The following is a 17,644-nucleotide window of genomic DNA, read 5'->3' as shown; positions in this document are numbered from 1 at the left end:
CTTTGTTGAAGGAAAACTTTATATTTAACTATGCTTAGTAGGTTTTATAACAACCACACGGGCTGAATCGAAATGCTTGGACTGAGCTGTCATTATACAACGCTGACTGCCGACACTTGCATAGCCAATAATCAATTGGTAAAAATGTACAAGCTAAAGCTAAAACTGTAATTTAATTGATTTTCTATCGAGTGGTAAATAAGCCCGTCTGTAGGGCGTAAGCCACGCCCCTGATGGAAAGGCCAACGAGGGCTGGAGAGAGAGTTGAATGAGAAAAGGGGAAGGACAGAGATGAATACGTCCACCTGCAAAACAACCGACAGGTTCGCATGAGGGAGGAGACCTCCAAAGAAACACTGCAGCATTGGCTGTCAGATAAACGCAGCTTTTCTTCTGCTCTCCTCTGTTCTTGTCCATCCCTCCCCGCTGCTTCACTCACTCACTTTGATTCTGATGGCACTGCACTGAGAGAGACATGGTGTCTGTCTCCACGGTGACAGGTATCCATGGAGACATCCATCAGTCAGTATGTGTCAGCGTTTCCATGGGGATGCGGATCTGGGGGTGTTTGTCAGCGAGTTTTGCGCCGCACTCTTATCATGTTTGTCATAGATGCTGTTTATCTGTGTATGTATTAGTCATGGTGTCACTCAAGAGTGTGGGGTGCAGCCTTATGGCCTGCTAAGACTGGGACCAAAGTGTGTGTGTGTGTGTGTGTGTGTGTGTGCGTTCAAAACAATCTTTGATGTGAAGTGGACACTACCAGTACTCTAGTCTAGTCATATTTATTTATTTATTTATATAGTGCTTTGTACAATACAGTAATAAACAGGAAAATAACAAAATCCATAGATGCGTATCCATCCAGAGTTGCAAATTTAATATTGAAGATTTGAAAATAAATCACTGTTTCTATCCACTGAGACTGGGGCCAATTTCAGAATGACCAAAACTGCTTTTCAGATGCTGTGACTGGTCAGCTGGAAAGTCCAGTTATGACATCCCATGTGAGTTTTTTAAGTCATGTTTTTTTTTTTTTACGTGAATTTTCAAAATTTATTTGGTGAATGCATTTCTATTATACATGTATGTTGAAAGATGAAAATCTACACTACATTTTTAGAATTAATGCAAATCTATGCTTTGGCATCCAGCTTTTTTTATGCACTGTCCTAAAATGCGCATAAAAATAGGTGGACGGAAACAGTTATTAGTGTCAGCATTCACCTCATGTCAGTGTAGTGTTCATTCGGTTTACTATATGCTTACAACAGAAACTTGCTAGAAAACAATTATTGTTTTTGAATTTCCTGTTTACTAGTAACGAAACTACACGTTTAACTCTCAGAGGAATAGTTCACCTAAAAAAAAGTCTGACATCATTTACATACCCGGTGTTTCAAATAGTTTCTCCCATAAAATGAAAGTCAGCGGGGTCCAAAACAAAACAAGGCTTTCATTGCGTAAACAACAGTGAGATATTCTTGAAAATGTACAGGTTTTAAAAGACATAAGGGTTAATAAATGACAGCAGAATTTTTATTTTCAGGTGAACTATTTGGTTAAACTCTAATGTATGATGGCTCATGTAAATACTCGTCAACATGTTTATACAGAAAACAGAATCCTGCACACACACTTACACAAGTGCCAACAGAAGCATTGATTTCACAAGAGGATGCATCCACACCCCACTGACCGAGACGTACAGAGCCTGCATGGTTCTAGCCCGCAGAGCCACATGAAATCACAGGAGTGAGAGGAATGAGAAAGAGAGAGAGGTGGTCAAAAGTGCTGAAGTAAGTTTTCACAGAAGGCCCAGGAAACACGGATCGCTGAGATGAGCTGGCGAGGCTGCTGCTGCACCGCCACTGCAACAGTGTGATAGTTTACATGCTTCTGTAAATGGCTGAGAGACACTCTGATTAATGGCTGCTGCTCTGCTCCCCTCCCAGCCAAACAGGAATCAAGTGTATCAACACTTTTAGCACTGCAAAGTGCCAATTAATTGTTTGCCAGAAGCACGTGTATATATGTCTCACAACCTAGGGGTGTTTCGCTTCACAAAAGCTCTTTTATTGCAGAGATAGTCAAGCGGAGAAAAACTTTGGCTGCATTACCCCAGCAACAGTATAGAGTAAACTAGAAAAGGAAAGTTCAGCAAGACTAACAAAGTCTAGCCCGAAAGTTTAAAAAGCCTTGAGGACTGAATGTTGTTTAGGCCTCAAGTTTTTTAATGGAAGATAGATAGATAGATTTTTTTATGTGTTTTTTTTTTCTTTAAAAAGAAACTGTATGCATTCACGTCAGCTGCAAAAAAAAGATTAATTGCTAATATTTTACCTTATTGAATGGCCTTACATATTTGTAGTATTTGCATAATATCTACATAAACTATCATTTTGTTGCATCAGCGATTTCTGGGGCAGAACTAGCCTAAAGGTAAAATTGTTCGTTTCATGATTTGGAAAATACAGCATATTGAATCAGAGTAAGCCACAGCTTGAAAGCTTTAGGAAATACTGTCAGAAATTTCCAATGGAAGTCTGTGGGATATCTGATCATTCACTAGTAAAACCGTCTGTCCTTAAGAAAAGTAAAAGACAACCTAAGGCAGAACAGGCTGAAAGACTGTGCCAAGTTTAGTGGCTGTAGCTGTGTTACATGAGGAGTGAGCAATATCAATTGACTTACACTTCACTTTATCATACACTCTCAGAAATAAAGGTACAAAAGCTGTCACTGGGGCAGTACTTTTTGAAAAGGTACACTTTCGTACCTAAGGGGTACATATTAATACCTAATGTGTATGTATTTATACATAAAAGGTACAGCCACAGTGACAGCTTTTGTACCTATATTTCTAAGAGTGTTACTATACATTATAGCAGTACCATCTATTTTTTAAATGAACCCCACAATAGATTTAAATAAGTAATCCTTTAGATAAAGTCAATAAGTGGAAATACTGTGAAAACTGTTTAAAATGAAGATTTCAGCCAAAAATTAAGATTCTGTCATCGTATTTTTGTAAACGATCTTTAAATTCTTCTCCATTACTAAGACCTTTCCTTGGCATTGACTACTGTATGTGTTTACACAAAGGTTTGTTATTTATATAATATTTTTATTTCCATAATGTTTTATGCAAAATATCCCATATTATGCAAATGCATTTACATAAAGTTACCAAAGCTGCATTTATTTGATTAAAAAAAACAGTAATATCGTGAAATATTATTAGTATTGATATTATTTCAGCTGCCATTACTTCAGTCTTCAATGTGACTTGATTCTTTAAAAATCATTTATGTTGTTTGATGCTTATTAGTGTCAAACAATTGTGCTGCTTAATGTTTTTAATGAAACCAGGATACATTTTTTTTCAATTAATAGAATTAAAATCAGTTGTAACGTTATAAACGTCTTGTCACATTTGATCAGTTAAACGCGTCCTTTCTGAATAAATGCGCTCTGTCAGGAAACTCTAGATGGTGCAGGCTGAACTCTAACTCCGTCTGATATAATCACATCATCACTCATGGTACAGCTGATTGTTTTTTTGTAGCATTAGCAGCCAATGAGCTCGCTGCTCACCATTCATCATACATGGCTATTTGCTGTAGCAGTAGCAGCGCTTTTAAGAAACCCTCCACCTTCCCCAGCTCCACCTGCATAGATCTGCTATGGGGTGATTCATGTATGTTGTATAGATGTTATTCAATACACATGTTACATGCACAGCAGTAGTATTTGCTACATGCTCACAGCTGCATGTTGATTTATTTTGATAAGTGTCCTCATACATAGAGGCCAGACACTAACCCTCCAGTCGCATCCTAACAAGGAGAAATGAAAATGCAGTCAGACAGGAAGTATCAGTAGTCTCAAAGAGGAATTGTTAGTGTGAGTAAATCAGGAAGGAGTGCTTGTATGTACGTGTGAGAGGGTGCTGTGTACATGCGCTTATGATCTTAGAGTGTCTGTGTGTACTTAACATCTGATTGGATGAGGATCACAGAATACTTACGACTTGTTTTTCCATGCACGCTCGAGGTTTCAAAGTGCCCCGCAGGTGTGAGTTGTTTACACGCCTGCATATGTGCGTACTGTCGTACAGTCCCGCACGTCATCTTTCATCCCGATCCGTAACATCACTGTACAAAACCCCGCCGCGGCTGAGCGCTAAAACTTTATGACACATGCGAGAGGAGGATCTCTCCTCTACCATCAGCAGCCCCATCATTCCCAATCACATCCCATCAGATCTCATCCAGCCCCGCAGTCTCTCACAGACCACTCGAATGCGGCCGCGCACAGATCATGTCCTTGGCAGACGGCAGCGTTAACTCTGGCGTGTAAAAATGAAGTGTGAAAGTAAAATGGAGGTCGGGATTAATTTGCTGCGATACGGGACGTGACCTGTACGGAGGTGGGCAGGTGTCGTCCCCTGCTCGCCCCCTCTCGACTCACTTAGCCGTGGGTTGAATATCGACCGCCATCATCGATTTACCTGTACAAACATTCAGCCTCAAGCCCCACGTAGAATATTTCAATAACCTGGGGGGCTTCTCTCCCCCGAGCCTACACATAAATCAGCCACTACACAGCAAACACAAAGCAGGCGAGTTAGCATACTATTAGTCATGTCTCTGACCGCTGGAGCCAGCCGCATTGTGTGAGCTGCGTTGCATGCGTGTGGAGGAGTGTGTGTGGGACGTCAAAACCTCATTCACTGCTTCAAGTCTTGCACTTTCCTTAAGGTGAACGTGATTACACCAAGTGCAAAATGCTCCTGGATTAACATCCTTGTTGATCCTGGAACAGCATTCCAAGCAACCAATCGGAATTGAGGAAATGTCAGTTAGGTGCTTGTAAACCCTTGTTATTCTACTATCATTTCCCTATGATTTTACGGGTATGGTAAGGTTTGTGTTTATGTTAAGTGACCTTTGGCTTAAACAGGTATATTGTTTGAGTTGAGCTGAATTTTTTTATGTTTGGAGTCAGAGAGGATGCAATTATATGTGTAAAAATGATAATATATGCATTTATTTTGCATCTCAATTATTTTAGCATGTTCCTCTGAATTATAGCAATGGATAATTTATTGCATTAATTTATGTTTTATATATTTTAAGAGTGTTGTCCAGTTAGTATGTAAGCTTGTCTAAAAACTGTTGAATGAAGTTCAAGCCTGATGTTACATATATTTTTTTAATTATTTAAATTGCTTTGAAATCTATCAGACCCTAACCAAACATGGGGGTAGAAGCAACTTGAAAGTATTCAAGTATTATGTACAAGTAAATCCTTCTTCATTTAAACAGACAGCTTGAGAAAATGAGAGCCTTTTGGTTTGATATGTTATATCTGGTCTTTTTTAAGTGGGTGAGTGTCATAATGTTGCACAACGAGCACATTTATTTATGTAAAAGTCTTGGCTCAGTGCATCTCTGAGGCTGTTTTACTTGGATTCAGCATGGCAGTTTGAAATCCCAGGACCAGAACAATAATGGGAGACAAGATGGGGATGAAAATGAGGCAGAGCACACACTTCTTACAGCTAAGATTGGAGGACTTTGTAACCTAGGGCATATAGAAAGACTGCAGCTCCTCTTTGAGGTTACCGAAATTGATAAATAATGGAGAGAAAAGTTAAAAACAAATTGTAACACAGACCTTATTGTGGTTGAGTACTGACGGATGCACTTCTGCTGCCCATAGTGAAGCAACAGAATAAAAAACCATGTCAGCCACTCTCCCATGTGACTGCCTAAAAATAAAATATCGCTACGCGTCACATTACATTAGCACAACAGAGCTTAATTCTTCCTAGAAATAGATAGGCTATAAACATTGGATAAAATATTTATTTAGCAGTGATGTTCTTGATATGAACTTGGTGTTAATGCATGCCAAGTTGCAAAGATAAATGTTTACTGTTTATTTATTTCTTTTTTAGGCAGAACCCCAAAAAAAAAATCATCTGCATCCTGAGCTTGCAAGCTGGATTGAGACATTCGATTCGAGGGACATTTTTGTATATACAAACATGCTGATAGTGTGAAACAACATATCAATATAAAATGGCATTATTTTAATACGCCCAATCTAGCTCACTATTACTGAATCTGTGAACTTCACACTTGGGGTTGGATGTGTTTTAATGAAGACTTGTGTGCGTCCATCCATGCAGTGTGCACACTGACTTAACCTGTTGGCTTTTATTATTTTCTTTTGTATTTTATTCTTTCATATAATGAAACAAATGTTTTAAAATTCACAAACATACAGTCATTATTTAGACAGAGGTGAGTTCCTTGCGGTCATCTTGAGTGACAGGCAGCGTGAACTTTGTGGCTGTCAGTAAAGGACATCAGCCACATTTACTCCAGGAGTAGATCTGGAAAAAAAAAAAAAATGCTGCGGGGGTTTTGTGCTCTGTAATTTTTGGTCAGAAAATTGACCTGTAGATTAGTATCGAGGATGTGCAAGTGCCACTAGAAACTCCACTTGCACCAAAGAGTCTAGGTCCTCAAGTCCCAGCTTTTTTCATTTCTATATTATATTATTAGCACCATGAAGACATTCATGCAGACTCAGTATGCTTTTAATTCTCAATTTGAAAATGAATGAAAGATGGATGCTTTGAAGAACATTAAGAAATGTTATATTCATATTATTATTATTATTTATGTTATAATTTGAAATGCCAATTCTAATTTTGTAGGTTGTCTTTGGCAGTGAACTGATATCCCTAATCGGTGTCTTTATTAATAAAGCGTAAAATTAGTTTTATAAGTCATGTCAGGGTCATCATGTCTTCGTAATTACAATTACATACTAAAACCATCAGATAGCCTTTAACTAACTTCTATTTTTGAATTACCACTCTGTGGGAAGGCACACTAAATGCCCGCCGTTTTGAATAAATTCATCCTTGCGCTAAGCAGAGGTTTATGTATGCTTTTTCTTTTCTGTAATGTTTTCATAATCAGAGTCTTTCCCCAATGCTGACGGCTGCTTTAGAGTTAGTGTGGAGTTTATGTGTTAGCTTGCTCACTGTCTGTGCTGATGATAAGGTACTTAGCCGACTGCTGAGCCTAGTTAACGCACTGTACAGCTCTGTGTGAGGAACGTATGGCCCAGTTATTGGATTTAGTTACATTTCATTAACATCATGGCAACGCTGAGGATCAGCAGCATTTTGTGTTACTTGCACCATTGATCTCGGCTTTTCACACCAAGATAACTTGATCGTCAGATATTTTTAGATATATTGCTCACTGAATGCCAGAGGCTATTCTATATATTATCATGCCTGTGATTCACAAACATTTTATTGACGTCTCGTTCTGTAAAAACTCCACTTGTCATAACTGCAGCACTCTTGTCTCGGCTGAAATAGTGCAGCCACCCAGTGTGTTTGCCACTAAAATTAATTGTCACAATTTTATTACAGGGGAAACAATAACAGCTCAACATACACATTGTTGTTGTGCCAGTGCATCTGTCAATGGCAATCTGCCCGACCAATAATTACCATTTTTCATCATAGGTCCACATGTTTTGTTGTATAACAGCAGATGAATGGGTTATCTCTGGGGTTTTGCTAGCACGGCAGAATCCCTTATTTTAGCAGCCCCCCTTGTCTGTGGCGTACCACCTCAAACATCTCCCTTTAAGAGGAATAAACACAGTTGCTGGACTGAACTCTAAAGTAAAAATAGAATAGGCATTTTTTTTTCCCTTTCTCCGCATCAGCAGGCAGACATGCAGGGGGGAGTATGTTCACGTTTACGCTGCTTCTCTCGCTGCAGTACGTGTATTGTTCGTGATGGGATCTTAAATGTAATGCTGAGGCATCACCTCTCTATTACAGCTGATATAATAGAAGGCTTTGTAGCTCAATCAAAGAGGCCCCCAGAATCCATGCTAGAGTCTTGTCCTAAAATTGGACTTTCCCTCAGGAGGAAGCGGCGCTCTGCAACCGCTCTGTGTGGCTGTGTACAGTATCCATGCTGAAAGTAAGACATACGCGTGGGTGAGTATTATCACTCAGATGTTAAAGGTGACGTGGGTCATTTTTTTCCCTTTCACACCTTAAAGCATTGGTTCTCAACCTTTTGGACTCGAAGGCCTTTTATGTAATATCATATTAACAGTACTATAACACACACACACACACACACACACACATATATATATATATACCTAGTGAAAAATCAATATACCAAAATGTATTTGAGTTAAATTTATTTCACGCTAAGTATACTACAGATACATTTACATATTTATGTACTTAATAAAAATACCCTGCAGTTGTACTTTTGGTAAACTAAACTGATATAATTAAAGTCTGCTAAAATGGAACAACTAATTTTGTGCTTAATGCACTTTAATTGTGTGGAAATAGTGCTGAAGCCCAGCTAAAGATATACTGAGGTATACTTGTTTGTGCTAAAATAGTAACTATTGCAACTTTACTTCGGGCATACTTTAAACGTCTTGCATTTAAAGTCTTTTTATTCAAAAGTCATGCAATCATCATCAATAGTGACATTAAAACACATTGTAGGTTTAATATTAAGAAATGTGCATTGTGCACTTGAAGTACTTTAGTTAAAGTTAATAAATTTGAGTTATGCTCATTAAATGTATATCAAATAAATGTATTTTTAATTACCTTTTTTATAGGCTATATATTTATAATGTAGACGGTACATCCCATTTTCATGTGTGCACCAATTAAATTTATAAAAGTAAGTTTAGGTGCATAAAAAGCATATTACATATAGGAAAAAAGGTTATTATTATTATTACTAAGGGTTTTTTTTTTTATATTTTAAATGCAATCTACTTAATGACAAATAGGTTAAAATGTGATTTGAAGGACAGTGGCCAAGACTGGATAAGATTTAACATTACAGTTAGGTGAACAACTGGCCGCGCTGCACTGTGATCCTGAAATTCAGTCTTTTAATGTCATTTTATCATTTTTGTTTTAAATCTGCCAAAAATCTTGCCAGGCATATGGAATATGTATATGTATGCATGTATATATAGAATATAGAATATTATATTTTATTATATTTTAGACATTATACATTATACATTATTTTAAATAATTTAGAGACATATATCGTTTATGTTCCAAAAAAAAACAACAACAACAACAACAAAACACTTTTAATGTTGTGCATAATTCATTGTGTGTGTGTGTGTGTGTGTTTGTTTGTCATTTTGGAACTTTAAGGCCCATTCACATCAAGGATAACTACAACAATAACTATAAAGACTAACTATAAAAATTTAACAATAATTCTATGAAAACAAAACGCCATTTGACAGTAATAATCATAACGACACAGAGGAACAATGTGGTTAGAATCTCTTTCAGAAATATTTTTTCCTGTTGATGAATAATAAAAACATTGACAGCCAATCAGACTTTAATGAGCATGAACATTTAAAGTGTCAGACAACAACAGAAGTGTAGCATGCGTTTATAAAAATCCAAACATTATTGTCCATGGACTCCAGTGTACTGTTATAGTTATCTTTCTTGGTGTGAACAAGTCTCAGCGGAATATAGAAATAACAACATCAAATGCTGCACTGTTCTCCACCATTGACTTGATGGCTGGTAAAACTCTTGTAATAGTAGTAGGTTTTCTTCAAAAACTGTAATGCATAAAATTTACCTCATGGTTGGAAAAATACACATATTTTCCTTACAAGAACAGTTCACTTCAAACATTTGCTCAAAAACACCCCTAGTAAAAAGTATATATTTAAAATAAAAGTAAATAAAAATAAAAGTATATATTTAAAATAAATTTATTTTATAGTGCAAATCTATTTATATATCTATATTTACTGACAAATAGCTCAAGACTGACTTACAATGCACATTTCTATAACCTAAAAAGTGTTTTAATGACACAAGTGGGGAGGATTGTACTGCGGATCGTTGAATAATATCGGTCTTTTAAATGCAAGATATTTAAAGTGTACCTAAAGTAAACTTGCCATAAACTTTCACTTTAGCACAAGCAAATATACAACGGTAAATCTTTAGCTGGACTTCTACTGCACTACTACTGCAAAAAGCACATAATTAGTAGTTCCAATATAATCTAAGTATACCATTTTAGTACACTAAAAATACAGTTGCACTGTATTTTTATTAAGTACTAAATGGGTTTTTAGTACAAGTAGCATAAAATAAATTTTATTCGATTTATTTTTCACTAGGGACTGATTGGGTAAATACCGAAATGTATGCAGTGCAGACTGCTCCACCAGCAGCTTAGAGTCCAAATGTGTGTGTGTATTTGTGTGTGAAAAGCACTATGGGATAGAGCTACTGTATGAAAAGGATATCACTGTCGAGGGAAAGTTTGGTGAACGGTAACCATGGTAACTCAGTGCTAAGATTTGAAAGCGAGAGAGAGGTCCTCCAGGATGCTGATGGAGGACACAGGCTAAAGGGTTAATATGTTTCAGTGCAGCAGGTTAACCTTTCATCAGGCTTAGACGCCAACGGCGTATTTACACACCAACTGGACACAGACAGGAGTGTGAGAGAGGGTGCTGGAAAGGGAGAGAGGATAAAGGCAATCAGTGGGTTTAACACAGGTATGGACAGAGACACAAAGCATGTGATAAAGAGCTCGAGGTGGGTTGAGAATTGGAGTGTGTGTGAGCCAGTGACCATAACAGGATCACACCGTCTCACATGTGCACCTCAAACGCGTTTTGTGCAAAGGGAGCCGGCCATTCAAACCGCATTTCCCAACAGGCTCACAGCTGACTCAATTTCCTGTCATCACTGTCATTTTGGACTCCATTTCCCATCAACATCACAGCAGATGCCATCTCCCATTACAGCTATTTAATTGGCAGTTGGCACTCTGAGCTAATTGTAGCTCTTGTCAATCATGCATGAAGATGACACAACACAGATAGATAAAATAAGGTGACCGTAATTTCCAGGATGATGTTTTAATAATTACTTCACGGTGAGCGCTCTCACCCTTTTCTTTTTGGCTCACAAAATGCAACGTTACGAATGAGTGTGATGAGATTCTGCAAACATCAGGGACTGAGCCCATGATCCATTTTAAACATCAGACGTAACCTGGTTAAGTCACGCTGTTAAATGCATAACCTCCTTGCAAATGCAGGTACAGCGTGTTTCCCATTTGCCCTCATTGAACTGGTGTGTTTGCTAGGAGTGTATATAATACCAGAGCCTTATTATCATGAAATCTGTATCATGTAAACAACATTACAATGTTATATTATAAAATAAATCTGTATCTCTAAATGTGTATAAAGGAAAAAATCCAGCCTGGGTATATTCCAGTAGAAAAAAAAACTATGCCATAATTTAATTACATTTATTTCATACTATACTAAAAATACTTACATACTTATAAGTATAATTCTATAAACATATTAATTGACTCCTACTGACTGATACAAAACTGTAATTAAACTGTAATTTCTTAATATTAAGCCTAAAATGTGTTTTAATGTCGCCTTTGATAAGGATTGTATTATCTTGAATAATATCGGTGTTTAAAAGCAAGCAATTTAAAGTGTGCTTAAAGTAAACTTGCAATAGTTCCTCTTTCACACAATCAGATATGCTTCAGTATATCTTTAGCTGGACTTTAGCACTATTTCCACACAATTAAAGAGCATTAAGCACAAAATTAGTTGTTCTATTCTAGCAGACTTTAATTATACCAGTTTAGTTTACCAAAAGTACAACTGCAGGGTATTTTAATTAACTAAATAAATATTTAAATGTATTTGTAGTATACATAGCATGAAATAAATGTTGTTTTTTTATTGTATATTTTTGGGTATACAATAGTCAACATTTGAAGTTGGATCAAAACCTTTCATCAAAGCTGTCCTGAAACTTTAAACCAAAATGCACTCTGGTTTTAGGACAACGTTGATGGATGTTTTTGATCCACTTCAAATGTTGACTACTGTATACAGCAGGATTCCTGCTACACACATATTTATGAAGTGGCTTTCATTAATTAATCAGAATCTGGTTTTACTGAATTATTTTTAGTTTGTTAAAGTTATACAACAGCTCAGTGAGAGAAAAACTGTTAAATTGAGAACCACAGCATCTAGAGTCGAGAACCAGAGGAGTCTGAAAAGTGAATGAATCATTTAGACTGGATTTGTGAAACAGATTCAAAATTATTTGTTATTAAATTTCTATAGTGTGCAAGTTAAATGGACCTCTTTCATGACATCAGAAATCTATAAGACTTTTTGAATTGAAAGCCCCTTGTTTTATATTATTTCCAGTATTTTTTTACTGTAATAATGATTACACTTTTTTTCAAGCATTTTTTTTATTAGCATGACTAATTAATTCAATATACTTAAACAACCATTGTGATTGTAGTAGTTATGGCCTGTATTCTGAAAGCGTATCTGCATCAATAGTTATTGAGGGAAAAAATAAAGAAATAAGAATATTTTTTTTATTGTGATTTATTATTATTATTATTATTATTCCTAAATTATTTTAAATGCTTCCAAGTAATTCTGTGTACCCTGTATTGTCTGGTTAAAAACCATTGCCATAAGATAACAACTTTTTTTTTACCTAGTGGATCCTTTCTGAATATTGACAGCTTTAGTTTCATTGTCAGTTTTCATTTATATTTGTTCATTAATATTTCCCACATTGTTTTCTGCTATTGAAGTTGTGGAAAAGACAGCACATGTAAGGTCCAGGATGCTGAAAATTCGTTTGAGGCTATAATAGGCCAATAGTCGGGACTGTGGTTACCCACCTGGTTACCAGCAGATGCAGCAGGGAAGAAGTGAGGCAGGTATTGCTGCAGGTAGCTGTGACTGTATTAGTGATGCTTGAGTTGCAGTGTTTATAGAAGAAGGCCTGGGGCATGGCTTCCTGTTACATGACAGCTCTACAAATGGCTTTTGCCCATAACAGCATGCTAATGCTTACAGTAAAACACTGGTTATGGTCACAGTCAAGCAGCAGCAGGGGACATCACATTTGTTCCCCTGACTGGAGTGTGTGTGTGTGTGTGTGTATGTGTGTGTGTATTTGAGCCGGGGGTTCATCACCTTGTATTTGTGTTTATTAAAGAGAGTGGGCGAACATTTTCAGGCAGAACTCATGATTCATTAATTCATTCACACTTATATTTTGTCTAAATATAGGATATTAAAACCCCAAATACATCCATTTCACAGAGATTGGGTGGCCATAGAAACAGGAAATGTGTGAAGCCAAAATGTTTTTTATAGAAAATATGTCTTAATAAACTAATTAACTATTAACTAGTAAGTGACCCTACTTCATTAAACAATATTATGTGCATTATTTGATTTTAAAAGTGCATTTGGTCATGTGTAGGCTTTTATTGTTTTTATGTCATTAAGAATGACAAACTTGGCTTTTCTTGAAAATCCCCCTCAGGGAAAAAGATCTAGCATCTTTAGAGCACAGAAGAATGCATTTGCAAAGAGTGAAAAATGCTTAACAGGTGAAGACAGGTGCAGACTTAATGTTCCTTTCACTTCCATCCATATGCATGCAAATAATAGAAGATGGAAAGAAGCTTTGTCTTGACAAGTCAAGTTTGAACTCTTGACTAAAATGCTTAATCATATGGTGAAAGACATTTGACTAATAGACTGCTTGGTTTAAGGAAACGATACAGAGTAGATGATAGGCCTAGATTTCAACTATTTGAATTATTCTACTTTTATTATTCAAAAGAAAAGCCATCATCTGTGGCAGATATTTGTTGCAGGGTCTGAAGTAATCTCTGGTTTTTAAAGTTTAATGTGACCTTTAAAAATTAGATTATTATTATAAAATTAGACATTAAATAACCATGTAATAACACACATTTATATGCATACACACTTTGTCTGGCAGAAATTTTGTCTGATAACCTTTCCAGTACATATAAATAAATATACTTGTATGCGATTAACGAGAGCCAGTGTGTTTACAGACCTGCTTGTACAGTATGTGTGTGTTTGTATAGACATTGACTGTTCAAACTAATTTTATCAGCATACACTCACACACACACACACACACACATCAGTTCAGTTATCTCTTTTCTCTCTATCACTGCCTGATTTATATTCATTCCCTTGTGTTGTTTTGCCAGCATCTCTCCCATCTTTCTTGTGCACTTGTTGTTTTTGATGCACCTATGTTGTCGTTCTCCTCCTTCTATCTCTCTGTCTGTTTCATATTCATCCCTTTCTATTAAGCCTTCCTCATGCATCTCTCTCTGGGAGAAATTATTAATATTAATGTTTCTCCCTCTCCTCTCTTTCCTCACCCTCTATCTCGTCCCCTTAACATTTCCCTCTCTCTATATCTGTTCCTTACTGTCTGTCTCTCGTTCACATTTCACTTGGATCTCTCTCTCTGTCTCAGTATTCATCTATTAGTGTTGATGATTCTCTTCTATCCCTGCAGCTGTACAGTCATCTATCAGTTTAATAATCTCTCCATCCTTCTGCCTTCTGCCCTGCTCTCTCTCTCTCTCTCTCTCTCTCTCTCTCCCTCCATCTCCTGTCTCTCTTCCTCTCTTATTTTTCACTGCGCCGAGTGTAAAATCCTGTGTTAAATGAACATGCATGTCAGAGTACGATAATTAGGGCCATCATCATTAGTAATGGCCTGTGTCTCATTGGATACCCTTATATAAGGTTACTGGAGTCTAAATAACCTGAGAGAGCTAAGCCCCCTTGCATGGGGTTCAGGTTGAATTAGCCATCCATCAGCCGAAGCACATTGCACCAGTTAATGCTGTTCTAAGACCCCATGAGCCTCAAGTCTATGGGCGAGTATGGACATAAAGATTAGTACCATAGTTCACACGTGCAGTATTATTGTAGAAATTCACAAGGGAGCGAGGCGTATGAATCTGGTAGAGCTGAGCGTAGCAACATAATTCTGAATCCTAGCTTTACGCAAAGCAGATCTTACGCACAAAATGTGGTTGTGGCATTTATGAAAATGTTTGTTACTCTCTAGCAACATAAAACATGGTTTAAATTAAAAGAAGGGTAGTCTGAGCATCCCTATGTAAGTGTAGTATTTCAAACGAAAGCGGAAATGTTTCAAATAGAATCATTTCAAGCCATAATGGAATATATTGGTTAAAAAATCAACTACTACTACAAAAGGAAAGTCTACTAAAAAAAACAATACCTAGGATAAAGCTTATTTTCTGCTGATGTGGAAGAACATTTATAAAATCTTCTTTATATTATGATTCCCAAATGTAAATGAGGAACAAAATTACAATGTGTCAAATGCAGTTTTAATGGGAAAAGACTCATGTCCAGTGTTGGGGGTAATGCATTAAAATTAATATGAGTTACATAATCTGTTTATTATGTATTCGTTATTATCCATTATTTATGGCGTTTTGCCTTTTATTAAGATAAGACAGTACTGTAGACAGAAACTGAACAGTACTAAATCTTGTACCCAAGAGGCTGTTGGTGGTATAATGTAAGCATAATATTTATGTTTTGAGGGAAGAGAACCAGATTGTTGTAAGTGACATTTCACCAACTTTACAGGAGGGCCAAAACTAAAACGCACCATACTTTGATATGACTTTGTCTACTGATTTTAATTGTTTATAACAAAAAAGTGTAGACTCATGGCTGACAGAGTACTTTTGCCAGTAGAAAGAGCTCATAAAGAAAGAGCTTTTATTTTCACCTCCATTTCACCCAAAATGTCACATACGCCCTTCTGGTTCTCCCCTCGGTTTGTAATTTTGTAAAGTTTGTAGTCTAGGATGTTGTTCATATAACACACATATACCTATCAAGAGGATCATTAACATGCACAGAAAGACAAGAATCTGAGACTAAGTGCATTACCAACGTACAGTAGTTGAGTTTTCCAGAAGAGAGACTGCATATGTAACATCATTAGTCTTTGCATCGCAAAAAAAAAAAAAAAATTGTCCCTTTCAACTTGATGCATTATTTTCTTTACTTGATGCATTATTTTGGATTGCAAGATATTATTGTGTGGCGTTTTAGCTGTGAACCTGAAATATTTGACTCTATGAGAGTAACAAAACATGGGTTTCTTCTTTGTTTCTCTTTTGCAGTAAAACATGCATTCATCACAAAGGGGCCTGTCAAATAAGAGGACCTGCTAAGGCAAAGACGACACAACTTATGTAATTGTATCTGTATGAAAAAATAAACAAGGACAAAACACACCACCAACAAAGGAGACTGAATATTTCCACTGAAAAATGCAGAACTGATATCCATTGGGGGAGGAATCGACAACAGTTAAAGAGACAGTACTGGAGACAGTGGAATCAGCCTACCATCCTCTTTGGAACACAGGAAGGGTCATGACCCAGTTGCCATGCGCATCACCACGGTGACCAGCCTTCCTAGTCCCTCCCCCCTCCTCCTCTTATTGGTTCAGCTGCTGTTGTGGCTCATCCTCCCAGGCCAAGAGGCAGTTGGTGCCGCCTCCACCTGTCCCACGCTGTGCAGTTGTTCTAATCAAGCTAGTCGAGTGATTTGTACAAAACGAAACTTAGAAGAGGTGCCCGACAGTATATCAAACAACACACGATACCTCAACTTACAAGAGAACTCAATACAGGTAAATACTGACTACACCATTTTTTTCCCATCTGGCTTTGGGAGGGGATGTTTATGTTTGTTTGTTTGTTTCTTAGATTTATTGAGTGTCAGTTTCTCTAATGTTGCTTGGATACTACGTTGCTTTTGCACAAATGGCTCAGCCTTGCCCAAATATTGAGGTTTTAGTGTGAAGTCAGGTGTTAATATGACCTACTTTGAGTGTGAAGATTTAGATTTATTCTCTAGATAAAAAAGATAACAGCAAATACACTGTTTACCCCGACAGTGAAAGTGTTAACCAAAAACAAGCCTATTAAAAATGAAGAATAATAATAATGCTTTTCATCAAGCCTCCATTTAAGCATAAAAATTCTGATTTGGTTTGTTGTGTCCTCGAGCCCCACTTGAAATGATTAAAAATCTAAAAATGTTTTAATACCTGAAGGCATCCTAGATTCTTTGGCTTCTTTCTCTCCCATAGCATTTTACCACAAGAGTGCAGCTCTGACAGATTCCACCCTCCTCTTCAACACCCCCAACCCAGTGTGTTTAACACCCTCCTCCTCTCCCCTGCTCTATATACAGAGGGGATTGTGGCAGTAGGCCAGGAGGAAGCTTCTCGCTGCCCAAGAAAAGCAGTTCTGGCTACATCCGATGCACAGAGACAAATTGTTTTAGAACCCATAGCATTTAGGATGTGTGAATATTCTCTAGACTTTTCATTTATTCTTTCATCGGGTTTTAGCAGATTCTAATAATATGAATGTTTCCACCATGACTGAGATTTACATTTGCAAGCCATTTATATCTGGCCTTTTTGCATTGGGTTTTGAAGGGATAGTTCACCCCAACATGAACATTCTGTTATTATTTACTCACCTTCATGTTGCTTAAAACCTGCATGCTGTTCTGCAGAAAATTAGAGCTTTTTGAGGAATCCTTATGCAGTGCTTTTGCCTTCTGCTCATAATAA

General features: G+C 37.0%; 1 protein-coding gene across 4 annotated transcripts in view; it reads left to right on the top strand.

Annotated features, from left to right (window-relative positions):
* lrrc4ba (leucine rich repeat containing 4Ba) overlaps positions 1 to 17,644 on the top strand; it is a 52,663-nt gene that overhangs the window by 10,180 nt on the left and 24,839 nt on the right. For all 4 annotated transcript variants that reach the window (XR_006248663.1, XM_043231402.1, XM_043231395.1 and 1 more), the window contains one exon: positions 16,176 to 16,690. Coding sequence is in view for 3 of the 4 variants with exons in the window: in XM_043231402.1 (XP_043087337.1) it covers positions 16,445 to 16,690 (246 nt within the window). In the remaining variant the exon portion in view is untranslated. The remainder of the gene's footprint in view (positions 1 to 16,175; positions 16,691 to 17,644) is intronic.

Source organism: Puntigrus tetrazona, chromosome 3 (assembly GCF_018831695.1).
Source record: "Puntigrus tetrazona isolate hp1 chromosome 3, ASM1883169v1, whole genome shotgun sequence".
NCBI lineage: Eukaryota > Metazoa > Chordata > Actinopteri > Cypriniformes > Cyprinidae > Puntigrus > Puntigrus tetrazona.
The sequence above is the reverse complement of the archived record's forward strand: the minus strand, read 5'-3'. Positions and strand labels throughout refer to the sequence as shown.